Source organism: Sesamum indicum, linkage group LG11 (assembly GCF_000512975.1).
Source record: "Sesamum indicum cultivar Zhongzhi No. 13 linkage group LG11, S_indicum_v1.0, whole genome shotgun sequence".
Taxonomy (NCBI): Eukaryota; Viridiplantae; Streptophyta; class Magnoliopsida; order Lamiales; family Pedaliaceae; genus Sesamum; species Sesamum indicum.
In genome coordinates this window covers 10,404,033-10,415,411 of record NC_026155.1, presented here as the reverse complement: position 1 = coordinate 10,415,411, position 11,379 = coordinate 10,404,033, and the positions used below count along the sequence as shown (strand labels likewise).

General features: G+C 35.4%; 2 protein-coding genes across 2 annotated transcripts in view; one reads left to right on the top strand and one right to left on the bottom strand.

Annotated features, from left to right (window-relative positions):
• The window catches only part of LOC105173898 (RNA-binding KH domain-containing protein PEPPER), a 4,855-nt gene extending 429 nt beyond the window's left edge, over window positions 1–4,426 (bottom strand). The window contains exons 1-5 of the mRNA XM_011095803.2: window positions 3,921–4,426; window positions 1,498–1,747; window positions 921–1,069; window positions 581–832; window positions 283–477 (exon numbers count right to left, since the gene is read on the bottom strand). Coding sequence (XP_011094105.1) covers window positions 283–477; window positions 581–832; window positions 921–1,069; window positions 1,498–1,747; window positions 3,921–4,292 — 1,218 coding nt within the window. The 5' untranslated portion in view covers window positions 4,293–4,426. The remainder of the gene's footprint in view (window positions 1–282; window positions 478–580; window positions 833–920; window positions 1,070–1,497; window positions 1,748–3,920) is intronic.
• Window positions 7,724–11,379, top strand: part of LOC105173897 (dihydrolipoyllysine-residue succinyltransferase component of 2-oxoglutarate dehydrogenase complex 2, mitochondrial-like) — a gene marked incomplete in the record, with an annotated part of 7,129 nt that continues 3,473 nt past the window's right edge. The window contains 10 exon segments of the mRNA XM_020697923.1: window positions 7,724–7,902; window positions 8,021–8,093; window positions 8,227–8,301; window positions 8,991–9,051; window positions 9,137–9,164; window positions 9,799–9,869; window positions 10,567–10,644; window positions 10,782–10,837; window positions 11,102–11,146; window positions 11,247–11,344. Coding sequence (XP_020553582.1) covers window positions 8,043–8,093; window positions 8,227–8,301; window positions 8,991–9,051; window positions 9,137–9,164; window positions 9,799–9,869; window positions 10,567–10,644; window positions 10,782–10,837; window positions 11,102–11,146; window positions 11,247–11,344 — 563 coding nt within the window.

The following is an 11,379-nucleotide window of genomic DNA, read 5'->3' as shown; positions in this document are numbered from 1 at the left end:
ACAAAAAATATGCCTTAAAACTTAATGTATGTATTCTTTATATAATGCTACGGCAAACACATAATTCTCTTCCTCAATACAGCTCAAGCAGTTGGACCATCTTCAGAAAACAAAAGGAATGCCTGAATGATGCCAACATTATGAAATTTAAGTTTCTAGGCCCTAGTTAGGATTGAACTTGAAGGATGATGTCAAGAGGAGCTGAATATGGATCATCATGGTCCAGGTTCAAAGAAAGATGAAAGGAAGCAACAGCAGGAAAAGAGAATTAAATCTATTCACCTGAATAAGTTGCTGGGCGGCTTGAACTTGAGAAGAGGTGCCTTTAATTTCGACGGTGATTTCATCTGGTAGGCCTCTACTCTCTTGCACAGTAAGAATGGCACCACTAGTACGTCGAATATAATCAATATTTGCTCCTTGAACCCCAATAATATCCTCTGCATAAGCAAGAGGTATTTGCATAGTCTGTGACATCTGCACAAGGCAATAAATGTAATGTATTTGCAGGAAAGATTGGGGCATCATGTTCTACAACAAATAAAATACAGAAATTGCATGTAAGCATGACAAGAGTAACCTGAGTAACAACAGGTCCCCCAGAACGTCCTATTGTTGAGGAACGACTCCCAAGACTGTGATCTGGGACATACAGTGAATGTCTAGAAGACGCAATATGTGATTCTATCTGGCTTTCACGGTCAAGAAAGAGTGAATCCCTCTTTATTGAAACAGGATAATCAGCCCCTCGTGAGGTCTGTGGAGTAGCATGCAGCAACGTCTTGTCAGTCCAAGTGTCTACTTGTCTTTCCTGAGTGGTTGGCGCATTATACTGTAAACGGAGGAAAAAATGTTGATAAGTTCATAACCATAGCCTAATGATTTCATAGACTATTAAAATCAAACAGGAATTAACTTACACTCTTCTCAAATAAGGGAAGAACACTGTGATCCACCAAGAATTTTCTCAGATGACCCACCACAGCTTCCAAAGCTTTAAGAACCTTCAGGCCTTCCCCTTGTAACTCAACAATCCTTTCATCAGAACTGGCATAAACTGGCATATCATCTGTAATTTCAAATAAATGAATCATATAATTCATCCTAAAAGTGGAAACTGGCTCATTCAATTGCACAGAGGCTCCATAAAACCCATCCAAAAAAACAAGGCCAAAATACAATTTCTCTAAGTCGAGTTTGAGAGGAAGTCAATAGAAATATGACCAACTGTCCATTCTATCCTTGAAAACTGATAGCATTAATACGTCCACGTCATGCATTGTCAGACTAGAAGTGTTCTTGAGCCATTTAAGTCTCATATTATTCCAACCTTCCCAAATAAGGTATGAACAGAAATTCTCTTATGAAGAAACCAAACATGTAATTCCCAAGGTATGCCTAAGTATAACAGAACAAGTAATTGCTTTTCTGATAAGAAATAACATCACATACGAACTATGAATTAAGATCCTGTGAAATAGGAAGATGTATCAATACCATTTGAAAGCACCCGAACAGAAGCACCGGTGTTTTCCTGAATAGACTTTATCAAGGATCCTTGTTTTCCTATTAAACTTATGGCCTGAGTTGAGGCCACCAACAACCGAATTGAACAAAATGCAGCACCAGCAGTTTTGCCATCACCATCATTCTCAGGTAGCCCGTTAACACGTTTGAAGATTCTTATTATAGCATCCATTGCTGGAGACAAGGCTGCCCCTGGTTCTTCCTTCCCAGATACCAAAACCTAAAACATTTGGAAAAAGAAAGCTTTAGTTCCTGAGGTTGAAAAGAGGAAAATTTTAGCAACTATTGCAAAGCTTCCATCTCGTACAGACGAACTAAATAATATTCCATTCTAAAGCGTGATCAATGAGTTAATGCCAAACATGTCCATATGGCAATCAATAAATCGAGGTCAAAGGCATATAAAGTATGCATTTGGCACAAAATCACAACAATAACATCAAAATTTTCCACTTCAGGTGGCTCAGAACGAGCAACTAATAAGGACCGGTATAATTATTATCAAGTAGAGCCTCGGCAAAGCAAATGCTAATAAATCTATTGCATACCCTTACAGAAAAGCCTTTGCAGAACCAAAACTTTCCAAATCATCTTTTTCTAATCCCATTCCAGATAATGAACAACTTCTCTTGTGACTCATGTGGCTTCATTGGCAACTCAAATGCTATTTTATATAATACATAGCTGATCAACAATATTCCTCTTAACACATGTGGTGGAACTGTTAAAACAATTTTGTCCCACATCCCCAGTTCTGCGATAGGGTGAATTACTGAATGATAGAAGGAAGAAGAAAGAAACAGGTGAAGAATTTCCAAGAACAATTCAAACTACCAAAAATCATGAAACCAAATAGGAACACTTTTTTACTAAGAAGTGAAAGCACTCTCTCAATGAAACTAGTATTTCTAAAAGTTCCAACAACAATCAGTTACGACCTTGCAGTCAGAATGTAACAATCTCTAAACATGACTGTGAGGGGTCAACAGGATAGAAAGCCAACCAGTTCCAGTTCCAGTTCCAACAGTTGAAACGGAAGGTCTGTCAGGCTCCAGAACAATGCACATCTAGAAGTCTCAACAAAGTAAAGCAGCTCTAAGCAGCTGCATAGATAAAGCAGTTTCAAAGTGCAATTTTCCAATGTAACAAGTCAGGATAACCAACCCTCGGCCTGAAGAATAAATGAGGGAAATCTTTGAAGGATAATAATAGCAAAAGTAAATGAAGAAGGTGGTTTCTTGATTTTACACTATGTCACTGGAAGGAAGGGAACTTAATCAATCATTGCTCAAAATTTGTCGTCTTAGCATAAGGTTATAAATCCCATCCATCCCAATTCTAACCCAGCATATACCCACACACTTGGGTAAATACAGCACGTAAATAAGATATCAGGAATCTCGTTGGCCATAAATGTACTTCCTTTTTGTCTAGGCTGAGATGATACAAAATAATCTTGACACCAGGAACACGCATTAAAAGGTTAGCTCCTCCATAAATAACGACCTTATTCCAATAATTCTATCAAACATAGTAGTCCTGTTATCAAGATAAATCAATGTACAACCACTGTAAGTGTTCATTAGGTTTCGGCTATATATCTCATTCCCTATCTCTATCAGTCTACCTCACTACTACCTAGGCACTTAAAGATAATAAATACCACAAGCAAAAGTTTCAGCATGAATTGTTCCACGCACATAACTTGAAAATAAGCAGAATGAATAAGCTAGTCCTTTAGGGATCTTAACAAGTAATATAATAACCTAGTCCGAAAAACACCCCCACCATTACTTCATCATGACCCTGAATAATACGCAAAAGCCTAGTACCACAGTTTTGTCCCTTGGCAGCATACATGTTCGACCAGAGGAAAGTTTTAGTCTCAAAAGGTTAAATCATAAGAAGAAAACTATTAATGCAAAACCAAATCAAAACTGATAAAATCTCTGGCGCAGCAAAAAGGCGAAGTCTACTGCTAAAATCTAACATAGCTAAAGCTGAAAAATATGCAAACAAAAATAACACATAAAATCTAACATAGCTAAAGCTGAAAAATATGCAAACAAAAATAACACATATATAGGCCAAAAGGCAAAGGCGAGATAATTAAACCAAACATAATTAATCAACCCAAGTTCTATGTATAACCCCTACTTTTTGTTGAAAATTAAAAAGCACTAGAAACCTAATCATTTACAGCACCTAAAAACTCAAAGAGTGGAGTAAAAATTCGAAACCTATCATAATGGTACTAAAGTTCCAAGTTTAAAAATTTCTCGATAACATTAAAAAGGCCCAAATCGCAAATCAAGTAAAATTACCCAGCCAAACACATGCATATGAATGACTATCTATGTTACGTCGATAGAGAAACGCAAAGCGGGAATTACAATGCGATCCGGAGAGGTTATGGGGCCGTCAAGAACCCGAACCCTAGCGCGTGTCTCCTCAACGAGCTTCTTAATGAGATCCCCCTTCCGCCCAATTATGCCACCCACTTTCAACACCGGTACCACTATCCGAAACACCGAGTACCCCGGCCAACCGGGCCATTTGGCTTTAACCTCCGCCAATTCCTTCTCTTTTTCATCAGCCTCCGTTGTCTCAGTGGCCGCGGGAGCCTCCGTCGACGCAGCTTCAGCTTCCTCGCCATTGGTTTCTGCTGCCTCAGCTACTACTGATTGTTCGGCGGCCGTGGAGGTGGGAACGACGGGTTCAGCGGCGACAGCGCCGTTGTCTATGGCGGGTCGAGTGGAGGCCATTTAACGGATGGCTTCTTGCTCTTCTGGGCTTCGGCGCGTGAGGGTTTTTACAACTGGGGAGAAAAGGAGGAGAACGGGGAGGGTTTTAACTCTTGCGAGGTGAACTGCTGAACAAAGGAGAAAACCTGTGCTGAGGATCATATGCGCGATATTAAAGGGTTTGTAATAGTTTTTATTTTTTTTAGTTATACAAAAAATAATTATAAGATAAAAATTGGACTAATTATATTTTTCATCCTCATATATAATTACTAGTTCAATTTTGATTTCTAATTTTAATTCTTTCTTTTTCTTTTTGCACAATTGGTCCGACCGTACGTTTGTTCCTCTAAATTAACAACGGATATGAGACTAATTTAAGATGAAAATTTGGCCAATTTCAATTCACAAAATTGAGACTCTAATCTAACGAAATTTCTAATTCCAACCTGATTCGGTCGAATCTAAAATAATTATATGTTAAGTGTAATATACTTACTATGTAATTTGTGTAAAATTCAAGAAAAGTGACCATTCACATGGTAATATTAATACGCTTGCTATGTAATTAGTTTGATTTCTAATTCCAACCTGATTCAATCGAATTTAAAATAATTATATGACAAGTGTAGTATATTTACTGTGTAATTTGTATAAAATTCAAGAAAAATGACCAATCACATAGTAATAGTAATACACTTATTATGTAATTAGTTTGGTTCGACAGTTTGATCAAAATAAAAAAAATTCCTAATCTAATGAGGTGTTTCGATTGATTTCATTCACAAATTTCTTCATATTTTCATGCAAATAATGTTTAAATAGACCACTTACGATTTGATTAGAACAAAATAAATAGATCGCAAAAAATTATTTATTGTTCTCAACACATTTTCTATACTGAAAACATTGCAACACAGTTTATAGTCATAATTAATTTTAAGTTGTTACTTATTATTAAAATTTGATTAGCAAATATTATATGGTAAATTACAATGATCGTTCTTAAAGTTTAGCATAATTACTAATACTACTCGTTATTTTAAAAATTTATCAATACTCTTCTGATTTTAACAGTCATTTCATTAGTATCCATTAGGTTTTTATCCATTTGTCATATTCAATTAACCAAAATGCACTTGTGGACTAAAACTTATAATTTTATTTCTATTTTAAAATTTTCTAATTTTTTTTATTAACTAAGTGCATAATTTTTTTTATAATATTTCAAACTTTCACCCTCTCGTCTGTTTTTGTTTTTACAAATTTTTATTTAAAAAAAATTACAGTAAGGGCATATTTGATATTTTCATACCTCCATCAAATAATTACATAATTTCACCAAATATTAGGAGATATTTATAATTTTTTAAATAATGAGAAAATATTCGTAATTATGTCAAACTAGAGAAAGGTGATTGTAATTTACCCAATATTATAACTATTGATTGATATTGTGATGCAGTAGTAATGCATCTCATCCTCAAATTAGACATATATTGTACACTCTATAGACGGTAGGCAATGGAGCATTTACCAACTATATGGTAGTATAATACATTTTAAAAAATTTATAAGATATTGTGGAAACCTTGATAAATATTTTAGAATTTAGTTTATATATTCAAAAGACCAAAAAAGAGAAAAATAGTTTTATGAACTTTTTTTTGTATATTTTAAATTGGTAAACATAATGATTGAAATTGTAAGTTTAATCATCTAATGCTAATGATAGGATGGGGAAACCATTTATTCAAAAGAAGATTTTTTTATTAAGGTTAATGAAGGGTTTAAGTAATTATTTAATGACTATTGAAGCGTGCGATTTTAATATGGGTTCAAAGTTTTTGGATCTTAATATTGAATTTGGCTAATTGAGTGAAAACTCTTGAGAAAGAGAGCTTACAAAATAAAATATTAGCACTTTGATGCTTAAATTAGTCATAAATTTAAAAATAGATAAATGTAAAAATAAATTATGACGAAAAATTACGATAAAAGTGAGAATTTCGTATGCAAGCGTATAAATTAAAATAGCAGAGTAGCAATAAGAATGCTGGACGGAGGACTTGATCCGTTCCTTAAGCAGCAAGTCTTTGGATGGAGGACTCCTTCTTCGTGAAGAATCCTACCGAAAGGGGCGGAGGACTTGATCCGTTCCTTAAGCAGCAAGTCTTCGGATGGAGGACTCCATCTTCGTGAAGAATCCTACCGGAAGGGGAGTCCTCTTAGGCTAAATAGTTCAAACCCTTCGAGGACACATTCCTTCCTTCGGGCTGACTTTGAAGGGAGCAGTAGGTCTTTGGACTGGGCGTCCTTATTGGGCCAAGCTTGATGAGGTATGCTTCATCCTTGGATGAACTTTGGTGTGGGGGGTTCCCTCTTGGGCTGAGCATAGTGTGCCTCCCTTTTGGGCCGAACCATATTGCAGGATGCCCCTTTTGAGTTAAGCCTGGTGACCTGGGTGGGCTGACTCTTTCCTGGGCGGACGGTCTAGTGCTTGGGCTTAACATTTTTTCTTGGGTCAATCCCTTTTAGGCCATACCCATTAACTATGATAAATAATTAGATAAAAAAAATAACTATAATGGGATTGAGAGTTATAAATTATAATTTTTGTCAAAATGTGTTGTCGATAGAATGTAATTTCAAAAGTGACTAGGAAAAAATGGGTCAAATGTTATAAAAACTTATGTCTGCACTCGAAATGCAAGTTTGATCTGTTTAATTCCAAGGCCCAATGGGCATTAAATCTGATATGTATTAAAATCTATCACACACATGTGTGTGGGTAGATTAGATTGAGCTTCCTTCGCATAATTATAAATATTCTATCGTTATTTGAAAAATTATCAAGATCTCATTGATTTTAATGGTCGTCTAACAATTAGTCAAATTCGTTAGTTTCTGTTAGGTCTTTATCCATTTTTTAGATAAACTGATTAAAATGCACATGTGGATCATGAATTATAATTTATTATTTTTAATTTTTTTTATGAACTAAGTTTATATTATTTTACGATTTTCAAAATTTTCCATCAAATGTCTGCTTTTTTAAAATTTCTTATTTTAAGAAAAACATATAGCAAATGTAATTTGACAATTATAATTTTTCATTCAAGAATTACACAGTTTAATCGTACATAAAAAATATCAATAATTTTTTAAATAATGAGAAATATATATAATTATATAAAATATTATAAAAGCTGGTTGTAATTTATGTTATATGTTTTGTATATCATTTTCCAACTGCCTCTGTAATTAAACGACAAATTTCAATTATGCTGTTTTTCCTGAACGACAGAAAACCTCATTAGCGTAAAACTCTGAGCCCAAGAAGATCTGCAGCCAAGGCCCAAACCCAATACAGTATTCCTTCTTTTTTCTCATTTACATTTTCTTCTGACAAAATAGACCTTTTCTAGAGAGGTGAAGGTGTTTCTCCACTCCCTTAAAAGTCAATTATTCGCGAAGAGCTTACTAATAATTTTGGAATTGTACTATACTTCTTTCCTCATTCAGACTTTTCTTCTCGCTTCAATCAAAATCTAGGTCGGATTTGCTGATCTCTCCTCTCAATTCCTCGCTTTTCCCTATTTCATTTATGTAATGGTTTGGTTTGAGATCTGTAAGGATGGCGCGCACATCATGCGCTTGGATTGTTTCGTTGTTTAGTCGTTTGTTTGGTATCTTTTGTTTTGTTTGTGCTATTGTCAACTTTGACGGATTATTTGTTTCTTTTGCAGTGATAGGAGATCAAAAGGCGTGATGTTGGGTGTTTTAAGGCGTAAAGCCGCTTCTGGCGCCTCATCTGCTTCGGTAACTTTCTCAGTCATTCGCTTTTTTTTTGAAACTTCAGTGGCGTAAGTTTATGTGTGGATTTACTTATGCATATCCGCTATATTATGTGTCCGAAACATTTATGTAAAAACTTTGTGCCTTCTTGGATTAGGTGTACGGGAAATCACTGTATAAGCTCAAGCCTGCAGTGCCTACACCACGACCATGCTCTGCTGCGGCAGAAGAGGTAATATGGGTGTTTTGGTTTTGCTATATACAAATCTTAGCCAACATGTTTCCTGTTTTCTGCTTTTATGTAAATGCAGGCTGCATATGAGAACTTAACATAATTTAATTATTGCTGGCGGTGATTGAGATCTTAGATTCATTATAGTTCGTTTTGGACGAAGTCAGTTAAAGGAGTCCTGTTTACTGTGATTTACTTTTGTTTTGTGCTTGATTGAGGTATTTGATTAATAATCCGCCTCATGTCTAGTTTATGATTGAGTCAGCCTGTAATCATCTGCATGCAATTAAGTGTCCGTGGGTATGTGTTCATATACACATTTATGGAAATTGATATGTATACCTCTGAAGGCCTGAATATGCTTATTTATGTATTTATGGATATATGAATGTCTGAGGGATCAAGTTAGAAAGATGCTATAATTACTTAATAATCATCAGCATATGTATATAGAAAGAATACAGGGTTAGCTTATGCTAATTATGGACATGCTCTGCCTTGAATTTATGTTTATATTTTCTCTGTGAATCCTTTTTATAAGACGATTATTTTTAGTGTTTTCTATTAGAACAAGTATAGTTTGTAGGACCTGGGAAGACGCTTTGGTTGTTTGATCGAGAATCATTTTATGAAGCTTATCTGATTGTCTTGGTTATCATGTCATTGCTTATTTATAACATTGTGACCAGATGATACATTACACCAGGGGATTTGGTGGTGCTCGTACTTTCTGCCACCTCCCTTTTGCTGGTAGGGCTTCTTGATTTCTCCATACATAGCTGTGACTACTCTTTACACGGTTTATATCAATCATATTATCTATTTTTGTGTGCAGGACGCATGATAACTTTGATGCCAAAGAGGTTGGTGATTCATTGTGAATGTATTCACATAGATTCTTTTGAGTATTGAGATACTTATTATATTGTGTTCATGGTCTTCTCTCACTGATGGATATTGGATAGTAAACAACAAGATGAAAATGAGTCTGAGAAATTTGAAAGTAAGGCCAATTAAAGTGTTCTTAGATTAGGCTCTCGGTTAATTTAGGTTATTAGAACTTATGAATTCAGGTTGTCTTTAGTGGCGTAGCCTATGAATAAGATAATCTCTAGGTGGATCCATAAAAGGGAAGCTTCTAATTATACCAGGAACAACTTGGCTCGGTTGAATCCTGTTGGAGATGCGTTTAGTTGACTGGTGAAAGCATACCTGGATTGTTGAGATTTATTGACCAACTGTATATTGATCTCACTGTGGCAAGAAGATTTAGTAGGACCATAACCAAATTTGGTGTTCGCTTATGAAGAGTGTCCAATGACTCCAACTTGCAGTATTCCTCCTTGCTTGTGAATTGATTTCAAGCATCATGTCTGTTCCACTTTCGAAAAGAAATATAAAAGTATTAAAACTTCCTACTAGAAGATTGGGTGATGCAGGGCCTAACTGATTGGGAATTTCAAGCTGAGATGGATCTGATTCTTGTTTTATTTGCAGGGAAGTTGTAGGCATTCTTCAGCAAGATGTCAACATGCAAATTTGGAGCAGGTCATTCAGTTCTAGCACTGGTAAAATGTTCACTAGAGTGCCGGCTTTCATTGTAGCTTATGTGTATCAAAATTGTGTCAGTGGACGAAAACAGGCTTTCACATATTAGATGCTATATCATTTTCCTATTTATGGGTCAAATTTTTTATGGCCTTTTAATTTCTTTCGATTGGGAACTGTATTTCTTATTATTATCAGGACAAACCGTATGGCATGAGAGTCGATGAATGAAAGAATCGAATCCATGGAGTAGTCTCAAGTAAAATAAAAGGGGAAAATTTGCTACTTCTCTATTTGTTGCTCTCCTGGATGGACATTTTTCATGTGAATTCAAGAAGATATTGCTTGGTTTGACTATCACTTATTAGTATATGGGTTTTGTAAAACTTTGAAGTAAACCTAAGAGGCAGGGTTTAACAATGCATCACCAAAATGTTAGTGGTGATGGTGTTTCTGCATTTAGAACGGATGAATTCGATAAATGCAATGGTGCTGGCATGATATGCAATGCACTTTTGGCTTATGTGCTTTAGTCTTTGATTTTTCTGTTGTCAGTTAACTCTTTGTGATAAAGCATTCTAATTTCAGCTATTTGCTGATTGGGATAAGTTATCACTATAAATGGAAGGCTTGGAGATGTGTTTATGTGCATAGTGTTACTCTTTTCTATTTTTTGGTCTTGCTTGTAACTAATATCCTCCTATCAATGCTGAGCAGAAGGTGATGTTGTTGAAGCTGTTGTTCCTTTTATGGGCGAATCCATTAGTGATGGCACATTAGCCACATTCTTGAAAAGTATGTTCCCTATATTATGATCTAGTCCAGTATGTTCTCTATATTATGGCCTAGTCCCTTATTCACTTAAGTAATCATGATTCATGACTGATGGTTCATCCCTTCTTTTTGTTTTTTACTACTATTTGGTGTGGCAGAACCTGGGGATCGAGTAGAAGTTGATGAGCCAATTGCTCAGGTTGAAACAGACAAGGTACTCACTTTTAATAGCTGATGATTAAGAGTATATAGTTTACCAACTCTTTTTAGAAATAGAATTTTTGGGAACTGTTCCTAAAATTTGTAGAATAATATCTGCTATCACTTCCTGTAACTAATGAAAGGGGATATCTATGTGATGCTTGTTGTGCAACTTTAGATCCTGATCATAAAATAACATCATGAAGTAACTTTAGATATCGTATTCTTTTCTAGATTCTTTGCTAACAGTTGGCTCTTCTGTTGTTTGTTGTCCCAGGTCACTATTGATGTCAATAGTCCTGAAGCAGGAGTGATCCAGAAGGTACAATTATACATTAGACAAATATTTATGTTTGCTCTAACATTATATTTTAGTTACTTTTGGAGCTCATAATCTTTTGATTTTATGTGCATGAACGTAGTTTATAGCTAAGGAAGGAGATACTGTGGAACCTGGCACCAAGGTCGCTATCATATCAAGATCTGGTGAAGGTGCAACTCATGTTGCACCTTCTGATGAGAAAGCATCTGAGAAAGCTCCATCCACCATCTCCT